At 42.4% G+C, this 13,628-nt stretch overlaps 2 protein-coding genes across 6 annotated transcripts in view; both read right to left on the minus strand.

Moving 5' to 3' along the window:
- epha4b (eph receptor A4b) overlaps window positions 1-7,665 on the minus strand; it is an 81,522-nt gene extending 73,857 nt beyond the window's left edge. For 2 of the 4 annotated variants that reach the window (XM_072441272.1, XM_072441271.1), the window contains exon 1: window positions 7,448-7,665. In XM_072441272.1, coding sequence (XP_072297373.1) covers window positions 7,448-7,565 — 118 coding nt within the window. In that variant the 5' untranslated portion in view covers window positions 7,566-7,665. The remainder of the gene's footprint in view (window positions 1-7,447) is intronic. The other 2 variants (XM_072441270.1, XM_072441269.1) reach the window with 1 other exon arrangement.
- The window catches only part of LOC140356384 (phosphatidylinositol 4-phosphate 5-kinase type-1 alpha-like), a 155,279-nt gene that overhangs the window by 61,081 nt on the left and 80,570 nt on the right, over window positions 1-13,628 (minus strand). The window lies entirely within an intron of this gene.

Here is a 13,628-nt window from a genome sequence, read left to right on the forward strand (position 1 = left end):
GGGCCTCTATTGACAATAAGTAAAATCACTCCAGAGTCTGCCTTCTTATTGCCTGATACTGCGTCTCTGTGACATGGAATCATGAGTTGTTCACCTGCGCCGCACTCAGCCCCTCTCATAGTCAGACCTTTCCTCACAGCACTCCTCTGAGAGCAGCTTCCTCCATCACTGTTGTCAGGGGCAACAAATGGACCCGAGTTTGAGATGGAGTGAAGGAGATGAGCACTGAACTTTGGAGACTCACTAAGATTCACAAACCGCCACTAAAGAGAGGTCTCTGAGTCAGTCCGGAGTTCGTGAGCAAGCAAACATTACATAGAGCAATCTTCTTAAGAATATAGTTTTAGTTTGGGACAAGGCCTCTCTGCGTGATGTTTGCATGTTCTCCCTGTGTCTATATGTAAGTTTCTTCAAGGAGATTCTTTTTCCTCCAATTCCAAAACATGCCGGTCAGGTTGGACCACAGTCGCTCAGGACAAACAGTCTGATCTACGTCATTTAGTTTTACAACTTACAATGACAAAGAAAGAACTAAACTTTCAAGTATACTTTCCTGAGAGCCCATTGTCGCTTCAAGATCTCCAAACCGACCTTCAAATATTTGTCTTCGTCTTCATGCATAATACATTCATATTTACACCATATTCTGAGCTTGTGGTCGTTGCTGTAGTCTACTCTTGTGCTGCCAGAACGATATTTTACAGTAATATATATCACTGTTTTGCTGTAAATTTCTTTTGCCACAGACACAAAATTAATTCTAGCCCGATTTGCGACCTTGAGAATCTGGCTCCAACTCTCCAACTACAGGGCCACATACGCCTCTGCACAGCCTCTGCCTCAAACTGTGACGCAGGCTATCATTCATTTAAAGACATGAATTACAATGGCATGTGCGCACTGAGGGGATTGGAGCTGGTGTTGGAAGAGCAGGCAAAATTGGAGTGGAATTTTGGGAGGGAAGTGAGGTGCCGCTGACAAGCAGGAAAAGACTTGTCACATAAAAGTGTGCTTAGGCAGGTGACACACGTATATTTAGGTATAGCACACCTTAGCTAATTATCAGGGGGCTGCGGGGCTCCTCGCACTTCAAACATAAACCAAGCTGGTGGCTCATAGTTCAGTGGAAGTTCTAAAGGTGTCGGATTGGAGATGGCGCAGCTCGTACTAGTATGAGGACAGACCAAAATCAGCCGAGCAGAGACGTCATAGCAACATCACGTGACACTCTGAAGAAGATTGCGAGTGAGCGATCGAAACTTTCAGGTAAACCAACTCTGGTCTGAAAAAAATAACCTTTTAAAATAAGTAAACAGCAAAGCTTAAGATTAATATCCAAAACACACTGTTTCTCCAACGTGAAAGTGTTAGTGGTGGAAAGTTATTTTTACAACTGTGGTTTAGAGCACTTTAGAGACATTTTCTTCTTTACTCCACTACAGTTAAAATCTGCGATTAATCATTTTGGCATCAACAAATTACTAACAGCAATATTTATTCATTTTTTCTTTTTTTTCTATTAGGTGCAGTTTGTTTGGAAAATCATAATATGTCTGAAGAAGGGCTCTGACCCAAGACGTCATATTATTCAGTTAATCAATAATTCAAGTCACAATACAGTAAAAACTGAAACATAATAATCGTGACAGTCATTAACTTGAGAATGTTTTTTTTTTTTTTTTTTTTTACTTTCTTTATATCTTGACATCCTAGCCACATGGAAGGTCCAGAGAACTGCCATGCAAATCTACTTTCCTTCCTTAATATGCCTATTAAACAATAATAATAGCATATTTTTCACTCTTAACTGAAGAAGACATATCTTTTAAATATTTGGAAGACTAGTTTTCAGATTGATGAGATCATAAACGTAACATGTCTCTCCACCGAGGAAGACAATTCTTGACTTTTTCTTTTACCTCCACAAACATTCATCAGGAAAGACAAAGAGATTGAAGCTTTGGTCAGCAAACAGTGAAGATCCGAGACCGGCCCAAATGGCGGACTGTTTGCCGAGAGGTTTAATGCGGCCTTACAGTGGCACAGCACGAGCGAAGCGGCGAACAAACAACAACAGAAACGCATTGAGAAACCGAGAGCAGGCCCAGTTCAATCAGGACAAATGAAAGGTCCAAATAGAGGATGTGTGCGAGTGGCGTGGTCAAGGCCTAGTGACCGTCTGAGCAGCTGTAAGGGTCTGTGCAGAGGGGGAGGGGTTCTGTCTTCTGATCCAACTTCACTCACTCCGTCTGGCACTGCACACGATGAGCCGAGAATCTCTGTCTAAATGGACCCCGACAGGAATCACTCAAGCACGAAACATAACAAATACAAGTCATTGGTTTTAAAAAGAAAACCACTGGTGCCTATGGCTGGTTTGAAGGTCATAGTGAGAGACCACAGTTAATGGGAGCAAGAGTTTACACACATACGACGTGCTAGTTAGTAATATTCAACAGACCATTTCATGTAACAGTTTTAGGGCTAACGATCAGGTCTATTGACAGCTTTTGTCATAGAACTTAAAGGAGGCAAATGATGATTTTTCTTGTATTTAGTATTACACTACAACAAAACTAGATCACCATTTTACATTTGATTCATGGAAGCTACTGAGCATTTTAGAATCCTACATGTGTCACTCTGTGTCTTACCCTTTCAAATAATCAATGCCAAGTACAGGATGAAATAAACAATTTGCTATGGTCAAACCTCATTTATAGTATTTGGATAAAAATCGTACTTTTTATTGAGACATAACGGCATGCATGGGCTGAATACGAATGGTGCGTGTGTAAAATACATGATTGGAATGTGGCCGATGTGGACTGTGCAATAATGTGAATATAGAATGTGAAATGTGTGCAATAATGTGGATGATGCAGTGATGTAGACTGCGTAATGCATTTTTGTATGTATGAAATCTATCTGTTCCGTTCTTGTCCCTTTTGTGACCTCGCCCCTTGGGACAATGGATGGAAATCAATCTTCAGCTATAATCCGGTGTGTTTACATTCATGTTGTGTCATGTCAGTTCATTAACATGCTCTGTACCAATTTAGAAATTAAAAAAGTGGGCTGGATTACTCCCCAGGATTACTCAAACAAGCTTGAATCAATCAAAATACAACTCTGAGTAAGATAATGATGAGGGAACACAGTCATTACATGGTTATAAACTAATTTAGGTGGATTTTGCATACGTCTCCTTTAAATCCAACCCGAAATACAGTCACGCACAAATATAGATCATGCAGAGCTCAGCCTAACATTGCATTAGACATACTTTTCCATTCACGCATTGATCCTTAAGGTAAGCTCATGTACATGGATCCCCTTTGTCGTTGCGGTGTATTTATAAGGCCATCTATCAGGCAGCCGGGGGAATATGTGACGCTGTTCTCTGGACCAGGACCACCTAAGTGCCCCCCAGCCATACATTAGCCCTGGATGAGTGTGCTTGTGTGTGTGAGGAAGCGGGAGCAGCAGAATGAGCCTGTGTTAAGCATATAGTGGAGCTACAGTTCATTACAGAAAACATGTAGAGGCTCCAGGCATCGGTCCTGTGGTTATACTGTTATTTAAGGTCATGGAAAAGGGAGAGGGCAAACAAAGAAGGGTGTTATTTTGCAATCTACTATAACAGGAAGTGAGATTGTCTCATTCGTCTACTTTCCTGGTTAAATAAAGGTCAATAATTGGTCTACATCTGATCAGCCCAAGATGCAATGGTCAGGTTTTGACAACATGCTTATTAAAGTTCAACGGCAATGAAAAAACACAAGGAAACCCGTATTTGTGGCCTTATTGCTACTGGTTTTGTACAAGTAGATTATTTCATAGTCTTTGCGACCAACCCCTGAACTAGAAGATGTCCAGGTCTGGCAGGAGTGAACTTATCATGAATCATAAAGATGTCATGATCCTGTACCTGTCCTTCTCAAGCTCTTCTTGACAGGACAAAAATAGTGACTTGGGGCTGATCCCTTATAATATTGGGCCACAACCATTTTTATAACGTTATAGAGTCATGGTGAAAAACATGACCAATAAAATTTCAGAAAAAGCTTTAAACTGGACCACAGAGAGATGGCCGCTCGCAGGGAGGCAGATCGAAAGCAGTTAGGCGGGGGGCTGCAATGAAGGCAGGGATTAAGTATAAAGCAGTAGCAGGAGGGTGCTCCACCCACTCTCTCCGCTCAGATGAGAAGTTAGATCTATATCCTCTTCTGCCCAAGGTCATGACTGTTACAATCTCCCGGACACACACACACACACACAGGCACACTTGAGGTATAGCTCTGCCTATAACTACAAGCAACCATTATAGATTAAAGCAATTAAAGCAAAGGCGACCTCTGACCCCACATTATAGCGTGGGCCGGATCTTGTGTGAATCATAAGACGCGGGGCACACTTACATATGCTTGACTTTGCACTAACGGTTCACCCTCATGTTCACCCTGGACATGCAATAAGCCATCAGCCCCCGCACACGCGCAGCACCCAGCAGCGCCGCAGCACCCGGAGGTCAATTCAATCCCTTCTCAATGTGTAGTCTCAAGATGAATTGGAGATTACAGTAAGGCCCCAGACCGTAAACAAGCCACAGTCCAGGGTTGACTCTTTGTTTTTCTGCTTTACGCAATTAAAACAGCAAAAGTATTTTTTTATAACCAAAGGATGTTTAAATTATTTGTCGCCTTGATTGTAGTCAGTAAATAGCAGATTGTCATACAAGCAGTAGCAATTGTTTATATCTTTTTAGAATAAATATTAGCAAGAGGTGTATGTTTTTGTATATAGTGGACATTTTGCTATTTTTGCTTTGTCTGGCATCAAAGTTCTGGATATGGGCCATCCTCCCGCATGATTGCATCCACAATATGCCTTAGAGAAAGGTTTTCTTTACACAAACCGTCGTGGTTTGGCCACATTCTTGCTCAAGTATTTTCTCTATAATGCCCTTCACTCTGTGGTGGAAAATAGTTATTGACTTTCAAGTTATTTATGTAAATTTTCACTGGACACAATGACCTTGGTAGAAAAGTAGAAGGAGTTAATTGTAAAATGTATAAAAAATAGTATGTGATGATCTTTGATTGTTCTGCCGTAGTCCATAAGATAACAGTATCTGCTGCAAACTAAAATTACAATAATTTGATCTTGACTCGTTATAATGAAACAAGGTAAAAGAAATAACATCAGGCCATTGTATATCCCAAAATAGATCCAAATGGAACGGACCATGTAACAAAAGAGACCTGGATGAGAGAGGAGCGCATCATGCCTCAGGCAGCGCTCTGGAGATGTGGAGCGCTCCCTCTACTGGTCAACACAACAACACCCTGCCATCTCATATCATCTCTGTTAGAGTAGATCGTTTTATTACAACTAATAAACAAGCCTATTTCCATTATGACTTTGCCAGTCATCTGCAATTTTCTCAAATTTAATCAATACTTCAAATCCACCTCTCATAACAGCTGTCTTTGTAAAATGCCACCAATTTTGCAGCCAATCAATAGCCGCACTGGTAAACTACAATAAGCTTGTTGACACCTTAACAGTACTTTCAGTCTATCTGTTCAATCTAAAGCCTTTTGTTCTTAATTGAGCCTTGAGAAAAAAATATTGGTCTTTTTATGACATAAGAAAGACTCCCAGCTCCACGAGGAAGTGGGTGGAAGATGCACACAGTGATAGACACACATACACAAAGGCTGGTGCGGAGAGAAGAGCAATCTTCGAAGCTAAGTGTTCAAGTCACAGCAGGGGAAAGGAGAGATAGGAGACTGCAAGGTAAAAACAGTGTGAAGTGTTTGGCACAAAGGGGTGTTATTTGGTTTGTGCCCCAATGGAGACATGGGCTAAACACACATACAGCAAGTGAGCCCTCGGAAGTCCCAATTAGACCAGTCTGGAACAGCAAGACAGAGAAAACTAATCAAAATCATTAAGAGCTACTAATTACTGATCATACTTATAACAATTATGACAATTATCATGCAGCAGTTTATTTTCAAGAATTAAAAAATACAAACGATTTTCAAATAATCCATCAGAAAAATGCCTCTTTTGTGGCGATCTCAAGTCTGGATCATTTAAGATGGTTCGAAGGGCATCTGGCATAGAGGTGATCAACACTGACCGCAATAAACTCTAAATAACATTCAAATCAGTGTGGCCCCAGCAATAGAATTATAATGGACTTCAAATACAAAAAATACTGAAATAATGTTAAGAATAGTGGCCATATCAGGGTATAAAAACCTTAAAACTAAGTACTGCAGTCTAAAGTGAGATTACATGAAATACTGATACATTTCAATAAGTCTGATTAACATAACATTGCAAATGGCATATTTCTTGTACATTTAGCTCAAATAGCTTTTCATTGTGTTTCTTTTTTTTTTTTTACTATTTATTCATACAGTTTAGGCCTATTAAATGATCCAAACCAACATCTCCAATCCATTGTGTACTTCTACTTCAACAGTATCCTTGCTTGGTGCTTCCCCTTCCTCTCCTCTCTTTGTCTTTCTATCACCACTCCTGGGGGTTGTCTGACACACATTCAGTCAGATGTACATGGCCTATATGTACACACTGACTTATACTGTTAAATCGTCCCAGAGGTGGGCGCCCGCGCAGCCCTGGTGTGGCCTGTCACCTCACGTCTCTGCTCACTTTTTGATTTGATCGCTGCGTCTTTCCCACTGGCAATGGCTCCGTGGAGATCCAACTAACTGGATAGAGCCACAGAAAGATGTAATTCAGTGCATGACAATCACATCTCATGCCACTATAGGCACAACATCATTTCAACGTAGACTGTGCCAGTGCCAAGCCTTGCCATGTCACAAACGTTCAAACAATAACATGTCCTGCTCTCTTTTGATGAACTTAACTTGATCATTAACTATAGTTCAGTATAGTTCAGTGCGCAGAAGACAGGGACAGTTAGGCTAATAAGTAAATGCATTGCTTTGGTCCAAGCTGAGCGTCAATGTTAATACAATAAGTGCGAGGCGCGCGCGGCAGTGTGACAAATTTAACGTAATTGCAGCTCTTATATCCAAGTATATATCCAAATAAAAAAACACCGCTCAATCTTTACGCGTCCGGGATTAATACGCACACGTCATGCGCTTATGCCGTTATGAAGCTCATTAAAAGTTGAACTACTTCTATTAGATAAAAAAAGAAAAGAAAAAAAGAAAACACGAGCGCGCCGCGGCTATCTCCAGCATGGCTCTGTGTATATACCATGCAATTTTAATAGGAATATGCCCGGGAAATGAAAAACGTGACTGTATTTCCCTTGCATGTTTTATAACTAACCCAAGCACTTAGCGGGAGTCGGCAAACAGCGCGGCAAAGAGGTCCATACGCCCCGTGACAACTGCCACACTCCCGGGGAACGCACTTTGGAGACGCGCCTTACCTTCATTGTCAGGGTAATTCCGTAAAGCTCCACAAGAAACGAGCAGGAAAGAGATGAGGCAAAAGGAGGGATAGATCCACAGTACGCGTGGTGGTGGTGGTGGTGTCGGCGGTGCCATTTTTCAGGCTGCGCTGCGCCCTCGCTGCATCCCTGGTTCACGGTGTCGAGTCGGTGAGCGCAGCCCGGCGTTTGACGAGCGGCGGAGCAGCGGGAGTGAGAGAGGGAGGGAGACCGGGAGAGAGAGAGAGGGGACCGGGAGAGAGAGAGAGGGGAGAGGGAGAGAGGGGACCGGGAGAGAGAGAGAGAAGACTGGGAGAGAGAGAGAGGGGAGAGAGAGAGAGGAGACCGGGAGAGAGAGAGAGAAGACTGGGAGAGAGAGAGAGGGGAGAGAGAGAGAGGAGACCGGGAGAGAGAGAGAGAAGACTGGGAGAGAGAGAGAGGGGACCGGGAGAGAGAGAGAAGACTGGGAGAGAGAGAGAGAGAGAGGGGAGAGAGAGAGAGGGGACCGGGAGAGAGAGAGAAGACTGGGAGAGAGAGAGAGGGGGGAGAGAGAGAGAGAAGACTGGGAGAGAGAGAGAGAGGGGAGAGAGAGAGAGGGGACCGGGAGAGAGAGAGAAGACTGGGAGAGAGAGAGAGGGGGGAGAGAGAGAGAGAAGACTGGGAGAGAGAGAGAGGGGAGAGAGAGGGGGCTGGGAGAGAGAGAGAGAGAGAGAGAGAGAGAGAGAGAGAGAGAGAGAGAGAGGGGAGACTGGGAGAGAGAGGGGGCTGGGAGAGAGAGGGGAGGACCGGGAGAAAGGGGGGGGAGAGGGCCGGGAGAGAGAGGGGGGGAGAGGGGAGACTGGGAGAGACTGGGAGAGAGAGGGGAGGTGGGGACGCCGGGGAGAAAGGAGGGATCGCACTCAGACAACTTGTGTCAGTCTGGAGGTTTGGAGTTCATACAGGAGCCTTTTGAGAGTCATACATATGTTGTTATGGTAACCTAAAATACACTTCTTAAAAATTGGCGACTGTACGACAAAACTAAAGCAGTCTTATTATTTGGAACTATCTAGAACACGTTGTTGTTATTGTTGTTGTTGTTGTTGTTGTTGTTGTTGTTGTTGTTGTTGTTGTTGTTTTATGGCGGTTGGCATCCAAGTGTTGCATTACCGCCAGACTTTATTCCTCAGACTTTGTCGTATTCTTTAGAAGTTCTTCTTCCATTGCTTTGGTGTTTAAAAGCCCATGAGGTCATGAGATGTTGTTGTTGTTGTTGTTGTTGTTGTTGTTGTTGTTGTTATTGTTGTTGTTGTTGTTACGTCACAAAACCATTGGTGGCCCTAGACAAGATTTGGGTTGTCATTAAGTATATGCTCAAAACAATGGAAGATAGTGTAGTAAAATAAAGATTTGAGACGCTAAATTCAAAGCAAAAGTATTATAAATAAATGAGGGGAGGCCTGGGGCGAAAAGGTGACCCAGTGTCTCTTGGGGAGCAGACCCTTATTAATCAGCATTTACTTGCTGGTTATTTGAAATGAGAAAAGGTTATGTAAATGGAGATTTGGGGGTTCTTCAAGAAAATATGAACAAATCATGGTTCTGTTTTTGATGCACTTTAGATTAGTAATATTTTAACTAATTTGAATAAGTTACACAAAACATAATTATATCATTATATTATAAAATGTATTTCACCAGGTCAAACCAGGTTATTCTTGAAGATGAGCTTGAGTTTTTGAGTGGAGCTGTAGACTTGTATACTGTAAATATATCTATGTACATTTGAATGAGTTTATATTGGGCATTCTCTGCTCCGCTCCCTGCATCACACCCACTGTGGCACTCACAGCCTTCACTCTCCTCTCGCCTCTCTCCTCTGTGCTGAGATCATGGGGCTGAGAGGCTCCAGAGAAGCACTGCTGCCAACTCTTTTGCCTGAACTTATCTTTTCTTTTTGCACTTAGCCAATGTCGATGTACTTAAGTTTTCTGTGAAGGAGTTTGACATGGCATGCTTCGCAGGGCAGCACTACAGTCAAAACTATCCCAATTTGCTCCTGTGTTTGTTTGTTCAACCTGTGGCTCTTCTGGTTCTGGTTGTGCTGCACACTCGTGTGAGAGAGAGGGCGACATACTCTACTCCTGATTAGGGAAGACAAATCACTATAGACACATGGGCCTGTTTATTAATCACTGCCACATGTTTACAGTGTGCAGGTTTCCTGCAGCCTCTTTTAAGCAAAGCACCAGAGAGTTTGTTTTGTTCACATGCTTAAATCAAGATGCCAATATGGTAATATGATAATATATTGTAAACGTCTCAACAGAAGTAATTGTTTGTGGTTTTGAACCTTGGTCTCCCATAGGACTGTCCAGCACATGACCCTGTGAGCTACCACTTTCATGCTAAGTCAATTTGTTTTGGTATTTAAAGCAATGCACAAGGAAAACTTTGGAGCGTTAGAATCAGCAGCCAAAATCAGCAGCCCCACTGATGGCGGGGGCTGCTTTTTTTGTCCAGCAGACCCACCAACACAATTTTTTCACCAGGAAGCTCAAACTGGTGGGGAAAAAAATTAACACAGAAAATTGAGCATGATTTTTATTGCTTGTCTCTCAGGGCTTCGTACATATACCTAAACAAAATCTTAAAAACTGACAACATTTACTAAACTGACTCAATGTACTAAATTGACGTTTTCCTCATATTGAATAAAAATTCCAGTAGAATTGCAATTTTTTGCAATGTCCACTATGTCCATAATAGAACAGATTCAGCCTAATTCACACTCATCACTGATGTATATAACTGCATTTAAGAACAACAAAACAGATTTAAAAGTATCATGACACAATACGCCTAGCCTACTTTCTCATTAACAATATAATCCTCAACGAGACAATGATAAAAACAAAAACAAAAAATGTTCTGGTGTAGTGATATTCACATCAACTTATGTCTCGCACCATTCTTAACAAAACCACAACAAAGCAGCACTCATTTGTTCTTAAGAGTCACAGAGATGAACAGTCCTTTATCACTGTAGAAAATACTGTCAATTATTTTGATAAGCGACATAGGCACATGGCAATTACTGGATTAGTGTCAGGCTTCCCTCTGTCTTAGTCCGGTTGATGTTGTGGAGGCAGCGTTACTGACGTGCACACACAATCCAATAAAATATACTGTATGGAGATTTATTCAGCCTATATGCCATGTATTTGACTGCGTACGATTCCTGGGTCTCGAGTGTTTAAGCGCCCTGCCTGTTGTTCTTCAGACATGAATAAGTGATGTGTGCACTCTTTCATGTAAAATGTGCACAGAAGAGACACAAGCGACAAGGTCAATCTGTGTCAATACCTCAGATGAAAGCTGTTCTGAGTTAGATCATCACATCGTCACCAAGGTTTCCATAACATATAATCTGCTTCCTACAGAAAAGTGATGTGCATATTCCTTTGGCGGAAATATTATGTCCAGTGTCCATCAGTGTTTCAGCAGATTTCAGTTTTTTTTATGTCACTTGAATAAAGACTTTATAGGTTTTACATCAGATGCCCTTCCTGTTACCTGCAGCATGGGACTAGCATGAATGAAATAATGTCTGTCAATACAACTTAGATTTCAATAGGTTTACTCCCACATTTGCCCTGCAATGGTCCATTGAAGGTTTCCACAGTAGTCACATGGACACCATTGTTAAAATTGAGATGTTTTGACTCCCATCCAGAAATAAATGTTGGATTGAAAGTGACTGGCAGTTGCAACAGAGAACTATGTTTGAAATCTTTCTTACAACAACTTACCTTTGTATTTTAACGCTGAGTAAAAAAACACCAGTGGCGCAATAATGAGCCTACGGGGCTTTACTTTGGACAGCAGCCTGTTCATCAAAAGTCTTCATATTCATTTGAAAAAGATATGGGCTATCATTTTGTAATTGTTTTTCTATGAAGACAAGTGTATGCTCCGCGGTCTTTGCCCCCTCTGGGACATCACCGTCAGATGTCAAATGTGATGCAACCACATGTTGATTTATGGAAAGATCATGACCACAATTATATTTACTGTGGGTAGCGTTCTTCTATCACGCTTCTGTCCCAAATGAGACTCCTGAAAGAGCCATAAAAGTGTCAGGCATGTGCTGTGATTTATGCCTGAGTCCCATGTTCCTCCTCGCGGCTCTGTGTGCAGCTCTACATGTGTGTCTCTACTGCCTGCACCCATTTGTTGAGAGTCCAATTATGATGATGATTTGTTCTATGCAATGGCTTTATACTTGACTGACCTAATTTCCTGGGCGACTATGTAAAGTGGGTTAAAATACTACTCCTTATTGCTCCTTGTTCCTCCTGCTCTGTTCTCCCGCTGCTGCGATGACACTGCGCTCATGCATACGCTAACAAAACATGGCTGCCGTGCATTTCGAAAGTGACAATGTGACTCCTAAACCTTGCTCGCCCCATCACCCACATACAAACTCCATGTGCAAGGCCCCAACGTGCCTATGGCCTCTTACTGTTTGTGGCTGAGTGACTTTGCCAGCGTAGAGCGTCACATCTATGACAGTTTCAGATTCACTGACAACAATATTCCACAACAATGTCAAGTCTGCCTTCTCTTTTTTCTTTATTGCAAAGGGAAACCGTCTCTTCCTTTGCTCGTCCATTCTTCCATTCTCTTTAAGGCCATTCTCCCTGCTCTGAAACTCACCTCTAACCCTGTACGGCCGGCTGAGGTCAAACATTAACCTTCTCCATCCATTTGGCCTCCTCACTTTCAGATTCCTGCTCAGACGCAGCTGGTCATTAAGGAGCAATATTGCTCTTTTACAACTAAATGAGACATTCATTAACCTACTGGTAAAGGCTTTGCATAGAGATCAAGAATGTACTGTCAGCATGCATGAGAAAAATGTGACTGAAATTAAATGTATCATGCTTGAAAAAGTAGAATTGATTTGAATTGATGCCAAATCAAGAAATGTAAACTATTGAAATGCCGCTTCCTTTACAGTAGGCTTCAGCACACACATTTGTCAGTACATACAGTATGATTTCTATATACAAGATGCCTGTCCATCAATGTACACTTGCTAAACTAATTTACGGTTCACACTAAATCATAATTTGAAATGTATAATGAAATGTATCCATCACTTTTGTTCCAGCAGTGGACTAGTGATCGGTCAAACCTGTAGACTTGTGACAATCTAGTTGGTCCACGTCAGAACTCTTTGATTTTTACAATTTGCTTGCAGTACTGCAGTATTTTAGTGCATTGAGTAGTACACCTGTGTTTCTTGTCATAAAACATTGGCACAGTTTAGTTTACTGTGTGGAACCATTGGCCTGTATTTCAGAGTAGAGTATTTTCTACTGCCCTCAAACAACCCCCTGGGGAAAAGTGAATAAGTGTCCAAATGCTGGAGTTGGCTCCATGTGCCATTGGCAGGCGCAGCGTGGTTGACAGGGGGCAGAGGTGATGACAGAACACCCCCCACCGCCTGCACTCTCTATACCCACACCCCCGACCCATTCAGACTCACTCACTCATGTGGTAATGGCTCTATTGTGACAAGCTCTACACTTTTTGGGCAGCAGCTTGGTGCCTGGTGCTGGCATTTTGGGCAGACGTATGATACACTCCCGTGTATCGAGTGCCCGAGCCATCCTCTTTTGGAATCTGCACATGAAGCTCCAGGCAACCCAAGGGCACATTATTAAAAGTAGTGGGACTGAGACGGGACACAATTAAAAGAGCTACATTTTTCTTAGGCCACTGTTAGCAGTTGTTCCTGTCCAGCGGTGTGTGCTGTGCTATGGACAGACACAGTGATTCGTCATGTCAGACAGCCCCGGTGCTGCCATACAACAAAAGGTGAAAGGGAGTGTGGGAAAGGGCTGGTGCACAAAGCACACTCTGCCCCCGTCTGCCTCTCTTCACTCTGCATAGGACCCCCACTCTTTAGGCTACAAGGGCCGGGGTGCTGCGCTGCTCTGCTGGTTCAGGTCTCTATCTGGAAGGCTATAAACTGCAGTTCATCACTATAGTACTGTCTTTGATCAGTAAACTACATCAGGGTTAGATATGTTGATTAGAATTACTTAAAACCACTTATATCTAATCTGATCTGAACTACTCAAACATTTTTAAGTAGTTCTGATCAGATTAGATATATCCATCTAATAGGGTA

Source organism: Eucyclogobius newberryi, unplaced genomic scaffold, assembly GCF_026437365.1.
Source record: "Eucyclogobius newberryi isolate DKJ021-1_F unplaced genomic scaffold, fEucNew1.0.hap1 SCAF_12, whole genome shotgun sequence".
In the NCBI taxonomy this organism is placed as follows: Eukaryota; Metazoa; Chordata; class Actinopteri; order Gobiiformes; family Gobiidae; genus Eucyclogobius; species Eucyclogobius newberryi.